General features: G+C 42.6%; 1 protein-coding gene across 3 annotated transcripts in view; it reads right to left on the bottom strand.

Annotated features, from left to right (window-relative positions):
• Positions 1 to 12,337, bottom strand: part of CHCHD3 (coiled-coil-helix-coiled-coil-helix domain containing 3) — a 276,415-nt gene extending 264,078 nt beyond the window's left edge. For all 3 annotated transcript variants that reach the window (XM_047763786.1, XM_047763784.1, XM_047763785.1), the window contains exon 1: positions 12,090 to 12,337. In XM_047763786.1, the coding sequence (XP_047619742.1) occupies positions 12,090 to 12,170 (81 nt within the window). In that variant the 5' untranslated portion in view covers positions 12,171 to 12,337. The remainder of the gene's footprint in view (positions 1 to 12,089) is intronic.
• Positions 12,338 to 17,290: the final 4,953 nt, after the last annotated feature.

The raw sequence follows: 17,290 nt of genomic DNA, 5'->3' as shown, positions 1-17,290 counted from the left end.
AAACAGATTGGAGGAGGACAAGAACAAAAGCAGAAGGACCCCTGAGGGAGGCTAAAGGACCAATTACGAAGCTATGAAGCGTATGTCTCAACAAAAACTTGCATGAGAATGTTCAGAGCAGCATTATTCATAATAGCAAAAGTGGAAACAAATACCCACCTACTGGCAAATGGGTAAACAAATGGACTACAATTAATTCACAATAAAAAGAAGTTCTGATATATGCTATGACATGGGTAGACCTAAAAAACAATTAAGTAAAGGAAGCCAGACACAAAAGGCCACATATTGTGCAATTCCATTTATATGAAATGCCCAGAAAAGGGGATCTCTACACAAAAAGAAAACAGATAAGTGGTTGCCTAAGGCTGAGATGGGAATGGAAATTAACTAGAAATGGGCATTGGAGATTTTACTGGAGTGATGAAAATGGTCTAAAACTGGACTGGGGTTATGGCTGCATAATTTTATAAATTTATTAGAAAGTGCTCTACACAGAAAACAGATGAATGTATTATATATAAATTACCCAAGTTTTTTTTTTTTTTAATGTTCCAGGGAGAACACATTCAAAAGATATTTAGGATTCAAAGTAGCTAACCTTCACCGAGTGCTGATTCTGTGCCAGTCATTTACACTCAATTAAGCAAGCACTTTACTCATTTCACCCTCAACAATCCTGTAAGATACTTTTATCATCTCCACTGTATAGGTAAGGAAACTGAAGCAAAGCCAGATTAAATAATGTGGGCCGGATTTTACATGTGATAAATTATGCAGCCAGGATTCAAACCCAGGAAGTCTGAGTCACGCACCTGCCTTCACAGCTAGACAGGGTCTGACTAGATGGGGGCGGAAGCAGAAATCATTAGGGAGGTTTCCAGGTCAAGTAACAGGGTGACCCCCTTCTACATCCTCAAGGACCGTCTTCCAGTTTTCACTGCTAACCCGATGCAGCAGAAAAAGTCTTCCAGTACAAGTCGCCAACCACCAAATAAATCACCTTTTCCATTACATAAATAACTTTTATACTGATATAGAGAGAGCACCTAATTGACTTTAGCATCTAACACCTTTGGCCACTCCCCTCTCCTGGAAACCTGGAAACCGCTGTCTTGGCTCTTCCAAAGTCCCCTGTCCTGGTTGTCCTAGGACTCTGGTTGAGTTTTACCTCTTTTGCAGGCCTCCCCTCCCCCACCCACCCTCAAAAGCTAGAGGTCTCCAGATTCTGTTCTTTGCCTTTACTTTCGTCCCTATGTGCTCTTGCTGGTACCCTCATTCACTCCCTTGATTTTTCACTGCTCTTGATAAATTAATGAATTTTAAACCTAATATCCCCACTCCAAGACCTGTACCCCGAAAGCCATACCTAAACACTTAAATGCCTAAAAGACACCTCCCTGGGACAGACCACAAGCACCTCAAAACCGACATGTCCCAAACTGAATTCATACTTAACAAAAATCCCTTCCTCCTCCTCTTTTCTTTATCTCATTAACACCACCTCCGTCCAGCCTCTAAATCAGGACAGAACTTGTCCTCAACTCTTCTCCATCCCTCATTCTCTTAGCCATGACGTCTTCAAACCCTAAATTGTTAATGAATTTATCATTTCTTCTCCCATCCCACTTCCCCTGCCGTATTTCGTGGCACCACTGACATTTCTTCTAAAATGCAAATCTGACTATGATAACTGCTTCAAGTCCTTCAAAAGCTATCTGTGTTGACAAAAAAGCCCAAATTTGTTTGTGTGGCATTCAAGACTCCTCTTCATTTGTTTATGACCTAACTCTCTGACCTCAACGTCCATAGCTTCTTCCTTAACACATCATGGCCTGTTCTACACCCACACTGGCTACCTGTTGCCAATTCTTTGCCTTTATATACACACCTACACTGCTGTCTCCCCTGGCCCACGGGAGAGAACTGCCTTTAAAACTCCAGCTCAGGGAGTTCCCGTTGTGGCGCAGTGGTTAACGAATCCGACTAGGAACCATGAGGTTGCGGGTTCGAGCCCTGCCCTTACTCAGTGGGTTAAGGATCTGGCATAGCTGAGGGCTGTGATACAGGTCCCGTGAGCTGTGGTGTAGGTCGCAGACGCAGCTCGGATCCCGCGTTGCTGTGGCTCTGGTGTAGGCTGGCGGCTACAGCTCCGATTTGACCCCTAGCCTGGGAACCTCCATATGCCGCGGGAACGGCCCAAGAAATGGCAAAAAGACAAAAAAAAAAAAAAAAACTCCAGTTCACACATCATAAAGCCTTCTCTGACCAAATGAGCTCCCTACTCCATTCCAACTCTGCCTACCCAACGTGACCTTTCTTGTGCCCCCCAGGTGCCTTACACAAATTTCCAATGCAGCACTCCAGTGATGGAACAAGCTTTTGCCTTTCCACATTTCCACAGAATTGTGAGCTCCTACATGTTTGTGGGCCATTCAGCAAAAGTTTACTAGGCCAAGCATTAATTGAGGCCCTTGCGATATATCAGTTTATACCTAAACTTGCATTTCAAGACCCAAACCAGAAAGAAGATGAGATAGTAAGCGGAATGTCTACTGCTCAAAAGTTGTGATCTTGGAAGGAAAAACTGACTCCTTTCTTGGAAGAGAAGTTAGGAAGGAGAGTGCAAGGGGACTTTCTATTTGAAGACGCCATAGCCAGCTGCAACTTTTCTAACAACTGACAGGCACCAAGACTGCTGCTGAAACTTCCCTGCAAAGCTGAGTCACATCTCCGGAAAACCCCTTAAGATTGACTCCAATCCTCTCAATTCACAGGTGGGAAGAAAAGAGATCCTGAGCAATGTCCAGCTACTGGCAGCATCGGGACCACAACCAGGAGCCCCCATCCCCTAGTCCCATGCTTTGTCTACTATTAAACGATACACTCCTTCCTCCTACACAGTTAGGTAAAAATGTATCACCTCCTCTTAAGGAAATAAAATGAGACATTAAGTTTTGGAATCTTAAAGCTATTTTAATTGATACGTAACATAAAGTTTACTGGATATATAAGGTAATATACTACATAATATATACTTAATGTACCATATTAACATAGTATGCTATATTACGCATTTTATATTACATATCATATATACCATATATTATGCCATCATATAATACATACACTGCTACATATGTAATGTGTTTAAAGCTAATACACATAAACCTAATTTGACATATATAATTTTATATTTTAGTTTATATTTCTGTAAGTCAGAGAACTACAACTCCATTAAAGGTGTACTTTATCTAATCAGAGGTGCTAAAAATCAACTATTAGCTATAAACTTTCACCTGTATCGGAGACAGGCCATCCTAACTTCTAAATACAGCTTCATCTACTTCGCATCAAAATTCATCTATTGCTACCTTTTTTTTTTTTTTTTTTTGGTCTTTTTGCCATTTCTAGAGCCACTCCCACAGCATATGGAGATTCCCAGGCTAGGGGTTGAATCGGAGCTGGAGCTGCAGGCCTACTCCACAGCCACAGCAACGCGGGATCCGAGCCACGTCTGCGACCTACACCACAGCTCACAGCAACGCAGGATCCTTAACCCACTGAGCAAGGCCAGGGATCAAACCCGCACCCTCATGGTTCCTAGTCGGATTCGTTAACCACTGTGCCACGATGGAAACTCCCTCTATTGCTACTTTCGAAATGAATATAACAAAAGGTCCTTCCAATCCTTAAAGCAGCCTCAAAAGTTTCATTCTTGGAGAGTAAACAAAAAGCTGGCCCAGAACAGAGGAAAAAGCACTGGCTACCTACTACCTACATAACCATAGGGACCTCATCTCAGTGGGCCTCAACTCCGCATCCGAAACTGAAAATAAAACCTACCCTTAGAGTTACAGAGGAAGAATTCCAGATGCTCTTAGACTATAACATGCAACACAAGTATCTAGTGGAGTTATTACTAAAACAGCTCCAGCCTTCGGCTGACCCCCATCAGCTCTGCCTGAGTTTGTACTGGGCTTGTCTCTATGTGGTGTGTGAAGACAAGGCCTACACTTACTGCCAGAAGCGGCTGCAGAGGTCCTGGTCTGAGCACATAAGCTGCCCATTTATCTCTATCTATGCTCTTTGCACAGTAAAAGTACAATGCATCTTTCAATCAAATCACTATTTCTTGTTAACTTTTTAACTGTGTGTTTTATCTGACGGCTCAAAACTTGCTACTAATACCAAATTCTAACATAAATTCAAAACATTTCCCAATAAAGTCTTTGGTTATAGTTCAGTAAATTTATAGTATGTTGTCCAAAGGAACACAATTCATTTTTTTAAGTTTATAAAGAGGTTGCAGGGTTGTCTTGAGAGTCAACATCTTTTTTGTCTCTTTTTTTACAAAACATGCACAAAAGAAGGCAGCCTAGAGTTGCGTCCAGTCACAACTATGTTGCTCGCAGGCAACAGGCAGACTATCCTTTGTATCTCAGGCTAACACCAGCTGAGCTGACCTCTCAGCTGCAGTAGTAAGTTGAGGTCTGCACTCACCAGACCTCCTCTGTGAGCTGGGGGACTCCCTTGTGAAGCAGCTGACAAGATTTAGCAATGCTGGCCTGGGTTAAACACACAATCTATAGCTGGAGAACAACAGTTCTCTGAGATGCAAAATGACCCAAAAGTAAAACAAAGCTTCCGCATCGACAAGCAGCCTCCATGTAAGTGGCAACCTCTTTAGAAAACATCTTTCCTTAAACAGGATACTTCTTTTTAAAAAGTTTGGCGGTTTTTTTTGTTGTTGTTTTTGGATCAGCAGTGTCTCTGAAGCCCTGCGACACAGGTTTGATCCCCTGCCGGGCACAGCGGGTTAGGGATCAGGTGTTGCCACGGCTTCGTCGGCGTATGTCTAAACTGCAGCTAGGATCTGATCCCTGGCCCAGGAACTTCATATTCCAAGGGGTGGACAAAAAATAGGCGAAGAAAAAAAAAAAAAAAAAGCTTTTTTTCAACTTAAGGATCTATAGCTATTACACCTGGTTTCCAGATATCTCTAGAATCTCCATTACGGCAAATACCAAGTTGGATTTACAGAAATTTTTTGTAGCAAAGGGTGAAATAACCCAAACACACAATAATGCTGGAATTATGCCCTGAGGTCCATAGATTCATGAATCTATGGATTAATTCCTCAACTGTATGCAAAGTTTCCTGCAAACTGCCTTGTTCTGGGCAGAGTCCATAGCTTAGAGACTTGGAGCAGTCAGTGAACTAAGAGTTAAGAACCAACATGAGGGAGAACAAAGAGAAGGGGGCCTGTCTACAGAGCAGAATTCGGTTCACTGTCTTGGATCATCCACCCTACTCTCTACTGCTCCTAAAGAGCTTCAACGAGTGGGGCTTGCCGATGTGGGGTCTGCACTAGTGCCCACACTGCCGTGTGCCCCAGAGAAGCGGACACGTGTGTCACCTTCCTTCTGCAATCTTTCCAAGCATCTCTTCCCACCCACATTGGTCTTACCTAAAAATCAGCACAGATAAACACCACTCACCCACCTGGAATCCAGCATTTTCTCAGAAACAAGAGACTGGGCAAGATGGACAAAGATAAAATATTTCTACTTCCGAAGAATGGAGTAAAAGGAAGAGAAGAACCCCTTTTAAGTTGCCCGTCTCTAAGAGGTAGAGTTAGGAACCACATGAGACAGAAACAAATCAGATCTTCACCGCCAGAATCGTCTTTCTCAACTTCTTCGAGGTGTTTCTTATCAAACCAATTAAAGGACTCGGACCCATTTTTCTCACCTGGTCTTCTTTCCATGCAGCATAGGTCCTTTTGTTTTCAACTACCAGTTCAAGACATAGGCTTCAAAAACTGCTACTCTTATTTGGAAGAAATCACTTCCAAATACTAAGGGAGGGTGGGGGAATACCATCTATCTATATGTACAGGGATCCAAAATGTAATTTTTAGCTTAAGCCTGTCATTTATCACTTGTACTCTCTGCATTTGTTATTAGTGGAAACCATGAACTTGTCTGCATAAAATCCTAGAAAGTTTAACATGGTAACACATACCCAAGAAACTCGCGGAATCTAAAGTACAAAGGGACCAATCATCTACCTCGACAACATTCCTCAACACTCCCAGTGACTGACTGAATTTGTAGCCTCAGCTAATGTACCCTCTCCTGGCTCCTTAACCACATCCCACATTTGTAAAAAAAAAAAAAAAACTCTTCATTTAGGGGCTCTCAACTGCCAACACTTCCCAAAGCACTCGCTGTGTTCCATGTAAGAATCCTTACTACCACACTGGCTCCTGCGAATTTCGGCTTGCAACTTCAAGGGCAGTTGCAAAGATTAGTTTATGCCTGGAAAGCATGATAAATATTACTTTGAAAATGCTACTTATTGAAGTTGACATTTGCTCTGGAAGAGTTCACTCACAGCTTTGATGTTTCAGATAAACTTGTGAAAGACTGAGAGCAAGGCACACTCGCTAAGCAGGCACAGCAGGTGCTCAGAAAAAGCCTATTAAGCACATGTAATACGAGTCATCAAAATGTTTGGTCTTTCTATCACAAGAAACTTATTTTACACTTGGAGAGGAGGGCAGGGCAAGAGCGTGGCCTTTGATCCAACCCATGGAATCAGAGTCAAAGTTGGAATCAGGTGTTAGAACGCAGGTTATTTTGTGGAAAGGGGAGAGCTGTCAATAGCTAAGGATAACGGAGGGGGGACACCAAGCATCATCATAAAACTGCTCCCTCCTTTGTCTCCTTGGGGGAGGAGCTCTGTAAAGGAACAAATAATTCATTTATCCCATTCTAATTTTTCACAGTCTAAGGTAGCGCTTTGGTGTCCTGAGTCTGCTGAAAATGCAAATTCCAATTTCTGATGAAGTAGAACTGGGTGTGGCCCAAGGATCCATCTTTCTAGTGAGCAAAGATGGAAGGAGGCAGCCCAGCTTCATTCCCACCAATCCAATATGTCACTAATTTCTGGCAACAGATTTGCATGGTGGAGCGGGATTTCCCAGTGGGAATTTCAGGTCAGGGTGGGTAAGATATTTTGAGCAGAAAGGCCTTGTTTTTTTCTTTCCTCCTGCTATCATAAAGGTCATTCTTGGGTGTAGACTTATAGAGATTTTAAAGCAAAGGTCTTTTAAATATTCTTCTCTTAAAGAATAGATCTTTTTTTAAAAAAGAACAAAAACAAAACCTTGGGTTTGCTATCAACTTATTAAATAATGATCTCTCTTTTTGATCATCAAATATATATGCATTACATACATGAAATAAACAGTATTGGAGTTCATCCTTTCTTTTAATCTGGCTTTTTTCCCCACTGCTCCAAAGGATGTATCTTCAGGAGTATTATAGGGTTTTTAAAGACATACTTTCTTTCCTAATACCCTAAAAAATACATTCTGAAATATTTGAACATTTTTCTATATATTTTCATGTAGTTTATCCCAATAATATTCAACATGAAAAAGCGGAAAACTCTAATGATAAAAAAATATAGATAGTGAAGAAAATAAAGGATTCTTTAAGATTTTTATTTTTTCTATTATAGTTGATTTAGAGTGTTCTGTCAAATTCTATTATATAGCAAAGCGACACAGTCATACACATAAATATATATATACTCTTTTTCTCACATTATCCTCCATCATGTTCTATCACAAGTGATTAAATATAGTTCCTTGTGCTATACAGCAGGATCTCATTGCTTATAAGGATTAATTCTTAATGCTAATAGAAATTTGAACATAAAGCATTCTGGACTGTTAGACATCATACAAAGGCTGAAGAGACCCACCCCAAGGAGAGTTAACAGTTGACAAGGAAAAATGTAATATCATAAATAAATTAAGCTACAACAAAAAAAAGGGGGGGGGGACAGCAGTCCCCTTATAAATGACACCTGGTAAGTGAGAAGAAACTTTAAACTTAAAAGTGTAAGTAGGTCCTTTAATTGCTACCTGTTTGAGGACCTGGGCCAAAAACATCTGAAAACATGATCTATTAATAAACGCAACCTAGTTACTAAAAGCCTTATGTTGCTTACTAAATGTCACTCTTCATATATTAACATAAATGAAGATGAAATTATTATCCTCATCAGTGGAAGACAAAATTGGTTTTCCAGCAGTGACTGAATCTACCGCATTGCTAGCACACGCTTACTCTTATGAGTGATGGCATGAATGTTAGACAACTGGGTAAATCTGGAACACTTTCCTCAGCCAAGTTCAACAAACCTATCTGCAATTCAACACCGAAATCGGGCCTCAACAGCACCGTGATTCAATCAACTGAGCTACAAACTGTGGCTCACTTATGATACTAAGATTGTTTCTTATCCTTCCCCAAGCTACAAGAGAAACAAGAGGACTTTTTCGACCTAAGAAAAATATAAAGGTCAGCTTAAAAACATCTGCAAAGTACACAGACAAAAAAAAAAAGTCACACAGGCAATCGTTTGCAGAACTCAGGGCTCCCCTTCCCCAGTCCACACCCCTTTAGGTACACATGTAGGAACACAATATGCTCTTATTTTTATTATTTTCAGTTCATGTAAGGTTAGGTATCTATCCCCTTGACCAGCTCCAATAACAGCTACTACTCATTTAAGTACTAAACACTGTGGAAATGCTTACATAGCAAGTCCTCACAAGCGGTACTTGATACAAAAGTATCAGAAGTTTGTTGCACTATCCACATACCCAACAGGGAAACACAATAAAAGTGACTTGTCCCAGGCCACAAGCTAGTGAGAGGCAAAGCTAGGGTCAAACTAAGGTCTGCCTGGCTCCAAAGTTCATGCTCTTTCTACCACAGTACACAGCACATCCAAAGAATCTTAGAACATCAGGTGTGGGAGGAATTCCATCATATTAATAACAGCTGCCTTTTGTTAAAACTCAATGTGGAGTTCCTGTTGTGGGGGCTCCTAGAATATCTTTGATGGTATAGTATGGATGGAATAGGATTTTGTCTATGTCTGATGAAATTCCAGTAGGATTATTGGATCCAGTTTCGTGTAGGAATAAAAGATGTACAGCTGCGAGAGCAGCGATGATGAAGGGCAGAATGAAGTGGAAGGTGAAGAATCGTGTGAGGGTTGCGTGTTAAGAAGCTGACATGGTCTCTGTAAGAATGCAGGTTCGATCCCTGGCCTTGCTCAGTGGGTTACGGATCCGCCATTGCCACAAGCTGCAGCAAAGGTCTCAGATGTGGCTCAAAGCCACTATTGGTGTGGCTGTGGCATAGGCCTCAGCTACAGCTGATTCAACTCCTAGCACAGAGTTTCCATATGCTACAGATGCAGCCATTAAAAAAAGGAAGGGGGAGTTCCCGTAGTGGCGCAGTGGTTGACGAATCCAACTAGGAACCATGAGGTTGCGGGTTCGGTCCTTGCCCTTGCTCAGTGGGTTGACGATCCGGCGTTGCCGTGAGCTGTGGTGTAGGTTGCAGACGCGGCTCGGATCCCGCGTTGCTGTGGCTCTGGTGTAGGCGGGTGGCTACAGCTCCGATTCAACCCCTAGCCTGGGAACCTCCATATGCCGCGGGAGCAGCCCAAGAAATAGCAACAACAACAACAACAAAAAAAAGACAAAAGACAAAAAAAAAAAGGGAGGGAGGACAGGAGGGAGGAAGGAGAAAAAGAAAAAAAAATCTCCAAGTGCCAAGTGCTTTAAATATCTTACCTTATCTTCTTACCACAATCAAGAGAAGAGATGACATTCCCTTTTGGGATAAGGAAATATAACCAAAGAAGTGACCTGTCCAAAGGTACAGACTAGTTAAATGCCTAATGTGAGATTTAACTAAGTTCTGTTTAACTCTAAATTGATGTTCTTTTGACCATGACCTCAAAGAAATCAAAATGACCCCTGAGTACTCAACAATTCAAGAGCATGTTATTTTTAGGGGAAAGTGCAAGAGGCTGAGTGTGGCTACAAGAAACTTAAGAGTGCCACCAGATTGACAGAATTTCAGAAGTGGAAGAGATCAGAGCTCTCAGAGACAGACTCAAGCCCCATCACTTTGCAGGTAAGAAGACTGAAGCTCAGAGATTGAAAATCATCCTTGAAAAAGGATCTGAAGCAACAAGGAAAACGATGCAAGGGCATTCCAGGTGAAAGGTATAACTGAAGAAGAGCAAAGCATGGAGGTCAAAATCAGCATGGTGTGTGCCTGAATTTCAAAAATATAAAAGGTGTTCTATGAGAAAGAAAAACCACCAAGTTCGGTGGCCAAAGCTTCTTTTCTTTTTAAAAAAATTTTTTTAAGTTTTTTAAAAGGGGTTTTGAGCCAATCGCTTTTTTTTTGGGGGGGGGGTCTTTTTAGGGCCATACCCACAGCATATGGAGGTTCCCAGGCTACGAGTCTAGTTGGAGCTGTAGCCACCAGCCTCTGCCAGAGCCACAGCAATGCCAGATCCGAGCCACATCTGCGACCTACACCATAGCTCACAGCAACACCAGATCCTTAACCCACTGAGCAAGGGCAGGGATTGAACCCGCAACCTCATGGTTCCTAGTTGGATTCGTTTCTGGTGCGCCATGACAGGAACTCCCAATCTCTTCATTTAATCTATTATCAACCCTTTTTCGCACTTACCTTATTTAACTTTATCTAATACCTGATATAAATCTCTGCGCTGTGGCCCATATCGCTTTTAATTTTGTTTGCTGTCGTCACTGTGCCTGTACTAGAGCAATGAGAATATGGATTTCCACATTTTTCTAGTCAATGTCTTCTCACCCAAAATTTATTTTTCTTTTATCTTTTATTTCTTTTCCACCCTCTGGTGTGGAACTTTCAAAGCCTAAAAGCAAGATTAAACAAATCTCTGCACAAACCCAGAATTTACAGAAATGTTTATTTTACTCCAAAGAGTACCAACTAAACCACACAATACAAAGAATGCAGTCTCAGATATTCTACTACAAGCCATGGTACCACCCATCATCAATTAATGTAAGAAAATGCTGGTCAAAGACCAAAAATTGAGTTCAAAAGCCTGAGTTTCTAGAAAAAACTTAAATTCTTCTCAAGTTAACAGTTCCAAAGTAAGAAGTTTTTTAACACCTTAAATACTTAAGAAGTTTTAATTCCTAGTAACCAATGCAAAAAATAATTTACTCATTTACTTATGCGAGATGCGTAATACCAGAGGAAAAAAAAAACAGAAAACAGTATAAAACTTCCTTAAGTCAAATTGCTTTATTTACAAGGCTCAGGTATCCTACTTCCAAAAATATGACGCTCCCAATTCTGGCGCTGCGGAAGCCCGTGTTAATGAAGTTAGTGCTGGTATACTGACACCCTAGAGAAAAATCAAGTTTTCAGTTTATGGATCAGGCATATGCAAGGGCATTTAAAAATGTTCTCCAATGTCTCAGTCAGACCTGACTGTACTACTTCTAGTGGTATGGAAACTTGCAATCCTATCTCAAGTCCCATCGGGCTGGCGAACGCTACTCTTGAAGCAACTGGGCCCAGTCCAAAACTAAGGCATGGCAGGCTAACAGAGGAGGCGCCTGGGAAAGACAAGATGTCAAGTGCAAGGAGGGAGAAACCAGAATTCACCCAAACCAGGGCAGAAAATCTAAGGTGTGTGTTAAGGGACTGAGTGCCGTCCCCCGTCGGTGGGAGTACTAAATGAGAGACAGCAGTTAAAGGGTTCATTAAAACGCCAATTCAACCTTAGAGAAGTGAAGTGGGCAATGCAAAAGCAGGGTGTGTGTCCTGAACCCAGGAGAAGTAAGACAAGCCCCATTTCACAGATGAGTACAGTAAGGCAGGGGTTCAAATAAAGTTCCACAACTACTAAGCAATACAGTCTAGACTGGACTCTGGGCCCCTGGAGGGTCTAGGTCAATCTAGCATCCCCCCAGCCGCTCCAGCACAGTGCCCAGCACTTGGCACACAACGAGGAAATATCTCTGAATGAATGTCCCAAGTCTTGAAAAACTTCAAACTTCTTCGCAAGCAACTCGGCTTCGGGCATGAAAAGACTAGGGATGCCAGACGGGGGAAACCAGGCTGAGCGGGACCCGAAGAAGACAGAGGCAAGGGGTCCGAGTCCAAGGGCCGGCCCTCCGCCCGCCCACTGTCACTCACCCGGATGCCCTTCACCACGGTGATGTTCTCATTCTCATCCGCCTCGAAGGTGACCCGACGAGTGCTAGCCGTCCCGCCCATAGCTTCTGCTTCTGCCACCAGAGAGACGTAGCGCGGACCCACGAACTCTAAAGGTCCCACGCGCACACACGCGCGTGGACGCGCCCGGACTCTCGCCTTGCACAGCGGGAGCAAGGCCACGACCCCAAGAAGCAAGGAGAAGGCGCCGGTCCTGAGCTCCCGCCTCCTCCGGTCACGCGCCAAAACAAAAATGCCTCTTATTGGCCGAAAATACAAACGGCCCGCCTCTACTGGGCAAGGACTCTCGGATTGGTTGGCGCAGACCCGGATGCTATGGCAACAGGTGGTGTTCGACAGATTTCCGGAGCCCCTGGCTATAGTGGGAATTGTAGTCTCCATCTGGCGCGATGGGTGCTGGGATTTTCTCGCCTTTATTCGGTGAGCGCCGTAAGAACATGGCTTTCTGGGAGTTGTGGTCTTGGCTGCAGAAAAGACCTCTAACTTAGCAACTTGCAAGGAAGTTTAAGAAAGCACACTTTGAAAGTTGTATTCTAGGAGTTGAAAGATACAACCTCGTTCCTAAAGGAACTCACAGTTCTTTAAGGGAGGTGAACTCTCCTAATGCAGCCATTCCTAGATCCCTGTGAACAAATCCCTGAGGCAAAGTGTAGCCTTTATTTTAGTTTTGCAAGTAACCACAGAACAAAACGCCGTTGTATTTGGCCTATAGCTTTATTTCGTGAGCTATGCATTTTTTTCTTTTTCGTAAAATAAAATTTTAAATACTATGGTTTTCAAATCTCCATGTGAGAAAGTAGAAAAAATTAATTATTTGCATGCAATGCATTCACTCTTGTGTGTCTCCTTCCACTTCGATTACATTAGCTTATATTAGACCGTAGGAGGAGGAGGCAGAGGAAAGTGATTGACAAATACAGCATTAATTAGTGGAGGAATTAAAACTACAACAAAGTTGAGGAGTTTTATTTATAGGTCAGTATTTCACCTCTACAAGTTACATAAATAATGTTTAAATTATCTACACATGTATTTTAAAAATTTTATTGCTAAATACTCTCTGACATGTAAGTTTACCCATATGACCTTAGTCTTACAGAGGCATATGTACTCTCTTTAGGATTTACGTTAGCGATGATATTATCTTCAGAGAGTCCTTTTCAACATTAAAGGCAGCCAGCCACAAAACAGCATGGCAAAGATATACACAAAAATGTAGTAACATTTTTGAACTCCAATTATTTGCTGATTTTTACTGTAGAAATTTGTAGGGCACAGACTATGCCTTTTTCATCTCTAAATCTGGTCAGTGGCAGAGTATTGAATTTATTACTTCCCACTATTACTATTATTACTATTATTAATACTTAGTAATTACTACTATTAATACTTCCCACTGGGCCACGATGGAAACTCCTAACTGCAATTTTTATAACGTCAAGTTCAATCAAAACTCCTGGTCTTCCTGAAGCACAGCTGTGTCTTGTTTCCCCGGTTCTAGGGCATCTTACCAAGGAATCGTCCTATTCATGTGAGACCTACTCCAGTATATACAAGAACACAACATAATATTCTCTGCAGTCTCAGGCCAAGAAGCCAGCACTCTAAGTAAAAACATTGGATGTCAATGGTCTACTTGGATGTAGAGTGGAGAACTGAGCAGTGGTTTAATTCTTCACCAATCCTAGCTTAGGCATCAAGCAATATCACCTTCCAATTCCTTCATCCTGAGTGACTTCTTATCTTCCCACCATGTCACATCTTTTGGAATTAAAGCTGCAAATAAATAATGCTTTTTGTTTTCTTCCCCCCCCCCTTCCCCGCATCATATGGAAGTTCCCAGGCCAGGGATTAGACCTGCGGCACAGTTTCGACTTATGCTGAGGCTGGGGCAGCACCAGATCCTTAAACCACTGTGCTGCGCCTGGGATCGAACTTGCGTTCCAGAGCTCTAAGACACTGCCAATCCCATTGCACCACAGCGGGAGCTCAAACAAACATGCTCTTGCTGTCAAAATTTCAATCATTCCTAATGCCCATTCTCTAAAAAAAAGAAAAAAAAAAAAACCTAGACATCCAAATCACCCTCACAAATGAATTGCCAAAAGAAGGTTTCTGATTTTTCAATCCCAACTTTTTTTTTTGCTTTTTAGGGCCATACCTGCACCATATGGAGGTTCCCAGGCTAGGGGTCCAATCGGAGCTACAGCTGCAGGCCTACACCATAGCCATAGCAACACAAGATGTGAGCCGTGTCTGTAGTCTACAGCACAGCTCAAGGCAACGCCAGATCCTTAACCCACTGAGCAAGGCCAGGGATCGAGCCCATGACCTAGGGTTCCTAGTCAGATTCATTTCTGCTGCACCACGATGGGACCTCCTCAATTCCAACATTAAACAAAAAGTTGCAGAAGGCAAAATTCTGGTGATGCCTCTTCCACCACTTTTCTTGACCCTCGCTAACATACTGGTTGGGCGTGGAGGAAGAGATGGGTGAGAGAGGGTAAAAACAAAAGCACAGGGAGGAGAAACCTGTTCCTGGGCTCCAGCTAGAAAAACTAATCAGCGTGTTGTTCCTGGTAGCTCTTGCTCAGCTCTTCTGAGTAGCATTTCAGCCACACAGTACCGTTCTCAGAGTCTATGTAGAAATAGAATATAAATATAATGATCATGTTTTCTGAGCTGCAAATGGAGCTCATGCTCTGTTATTTGTATCTTTAGACAATTAAATCGGTCCTTGAAATCAGAAACATCCTAGAAAATCTAGGACATATAGTTGCCATAGTTATAAGCGAACCAATTAAAATCTCTGAAGAGGGCTTCTTATGTAGTACCATCAATATAAGGACATTCTAAAGATATGGACTAAAACATACTTGACAAACTGTAATAGGACATCAACCCTAAAGCTTTCCCCAATTTTTATTGTATATAGAATCATAGAAAACCAACACCACCCTAAAACAGCAGTCCTCAGTGTGAATGTCTCTGTGTCTGTGTGTGTGTGTGTGTGTGTGTGCGCGCGCGCATTGCTGGGATGGGGGTTGGGCATGCATGAATGCACTTATGTGATATATTCGAAAGCAAGAATTTTGGACTGCACCCTTGAAGAGATTAAAAAACCCAACATAGCAGGAAACAAGTCAGCAATAATTACAAGGCATTATAACAAGTACGGTATGACAATGAGCCTCTGTATCTTTGAAAGTATCCACAGCAAAGCTGCAAATCCCATCGCCTTCCTTTTACCTCCCATCACTGCTCAGGAAAAACTCACGGCTGCACTACCCATGCATCTAGTAAAATCCTGAGGCTTAATAGTAGCCTTTACTGCTAATTTTTGTCTACAATAAGTTGTGGGGTTTTGGGGTTTTTTTTTTTTCCCTGTTTTGTTTCGGTTTTTTGTCTTTTTGTCTTTCCTAGGGCCGCTAACGCAGCATATGGAGGTTCGCAGGCTAGGGGTTGAATCGGAGCTGTAGCCACCAGCCTACACCACAGCCACAGCAACGCAGGATCCGAGCCGCGTCTGCAACCTACACCACAGCTCAGGGCAACGCCGGATCCTTAACCCACTGAGGAAAGGCAGGGATGGAACCCGCAACCTCATGGTTCCTAGTCGGGTTTGTTAACCACTGCACCACAATGGGAACTCACACAATAAGTTGTATAGGCTGTGCCACATTGTGTCACAGGGTGGACTCTGATGAGCAATCTGCTTAACACATAGTTAAAATAAATTTTACACGTGGGCTATGCATCAAGAAGATCCCTTGGTACCTCTGGCATAAAGATGATTCCAGAGCAAAGTCTCGACAAATTTATAACAGGTTTCCAAAAGGCCATTCTCTGCCATTTCCTAGACATTCTTCTTGATGCATAGCCCACATTTTTTTCATTTTTATGTTTTTTTCCCCTCATTATACACTCATCAGAATAAAGTGGCTGAAATATTGAGGGTGGTACCTGGGGCATGGAAGAAGGGATGCCAGGGAGTGAGAGGTCAACCCAACCAAGCCCCAGTCTTGTCTACTTTCAAGCCCTGCAAGGACGCCAGGGCTCTTCAGTTTCCTTTGTGTTGGGTTTGGAGTGATCATCTTTGACAAACAGAGCCCAAGTCAGAAGAGGCTCATTTCTCCTCTCTAACCCTTAAACAGGCGCAAACATCCCATCTCTCATCTCTCCCGAATGGCTCCTCTGGCCTTGATGAATTTTCAAACCATTTTTATTTGAGAGCACAGGGACATTCTCCTAACCCTTCAGCAATATCTACCTGCCATGGATCTTGAGAGATTTCTGAAATGCAGGCTGTTAGCCTCTTTACTTCTGAATAACAAATGCTCGAAATGCATCAAGGTTACATAAGCGCTTTTACTGTGATGCTGGACAGGCAGAGAAAAGCCTGCTTATTGAGGCTAATGGTGTAGAAATGTCCCTAGTACACATTCTCTCTAACTGGTCCTCAAGTATCTGCGTGGCCCCGTTTGGTTCCACTTTTGCCCCGGCTCAGAGATGCACCCAAGGAGGGCACTTTGTGGGCACCACGACTCCAGTGAACCTGTTCTAGCCACATCTTCCAATGCCTAGTGCATCCTAGGCCTCAGCCTGGAACAAGAATCTGCACAATACAGTTCCTCAGGAGTCACGGAATTTTCAAGGGGAAGCAATCTTGATGATCATCTAATCTTCCTCTTTGTTTCCCAGAGATCCCACTGAGGGGGTGCGGGAAGGAGTGGGATGGACTGGGAGTTTGGGGTTAGTTAGCAATAAGGACCTACTGTACAGCACAGGGAACTATATCCAATCTCTTGGGATAGAACATGATGGAAGATAATACGAAAAAAATTGTGTGGGTCTGTGTCTGTGTGTCTGTCTGTGTATGTGTGTATGTGTGTGTGTTTCACTGGGTCATTTTGCTGTCCAGCAGATATGGGCACATTGTGAATCAACTATACTTCAATAATAATAAGAATAAGAATAATAGACCACACAGCCTCATTGCATCAGAGTCTGAGACGATTACAGATCTCTAATCATTCAGTCTAGTATTTTGCCACGACCTTGTGCTGTTCCCCATGGGAAAATGCCCTCAGGAGCCTTATATTCCAGGCTCTGAGAACCAATGTGAGATATTGCAATAGCTGCTGGAATCATAGCAAGTTTGA

Source organism: Phacochoerus africanus, chromosome 16 (assembly GCF_016906955.1).
Source record: "Phacochoerus africanus isolate WHEZ1 chromosome 16, ROS_Pafr_v1, whole genome shotgun sequence".
NCBI lineage: Eukaryota > Metazoa > Chordata > Mammalia > Artiodactyla > Suidae > Phacochoerus > Phacochoerus africanus.
This window is presented reverse-complemented; position numbering and strand designations above follow the sequence as displayed.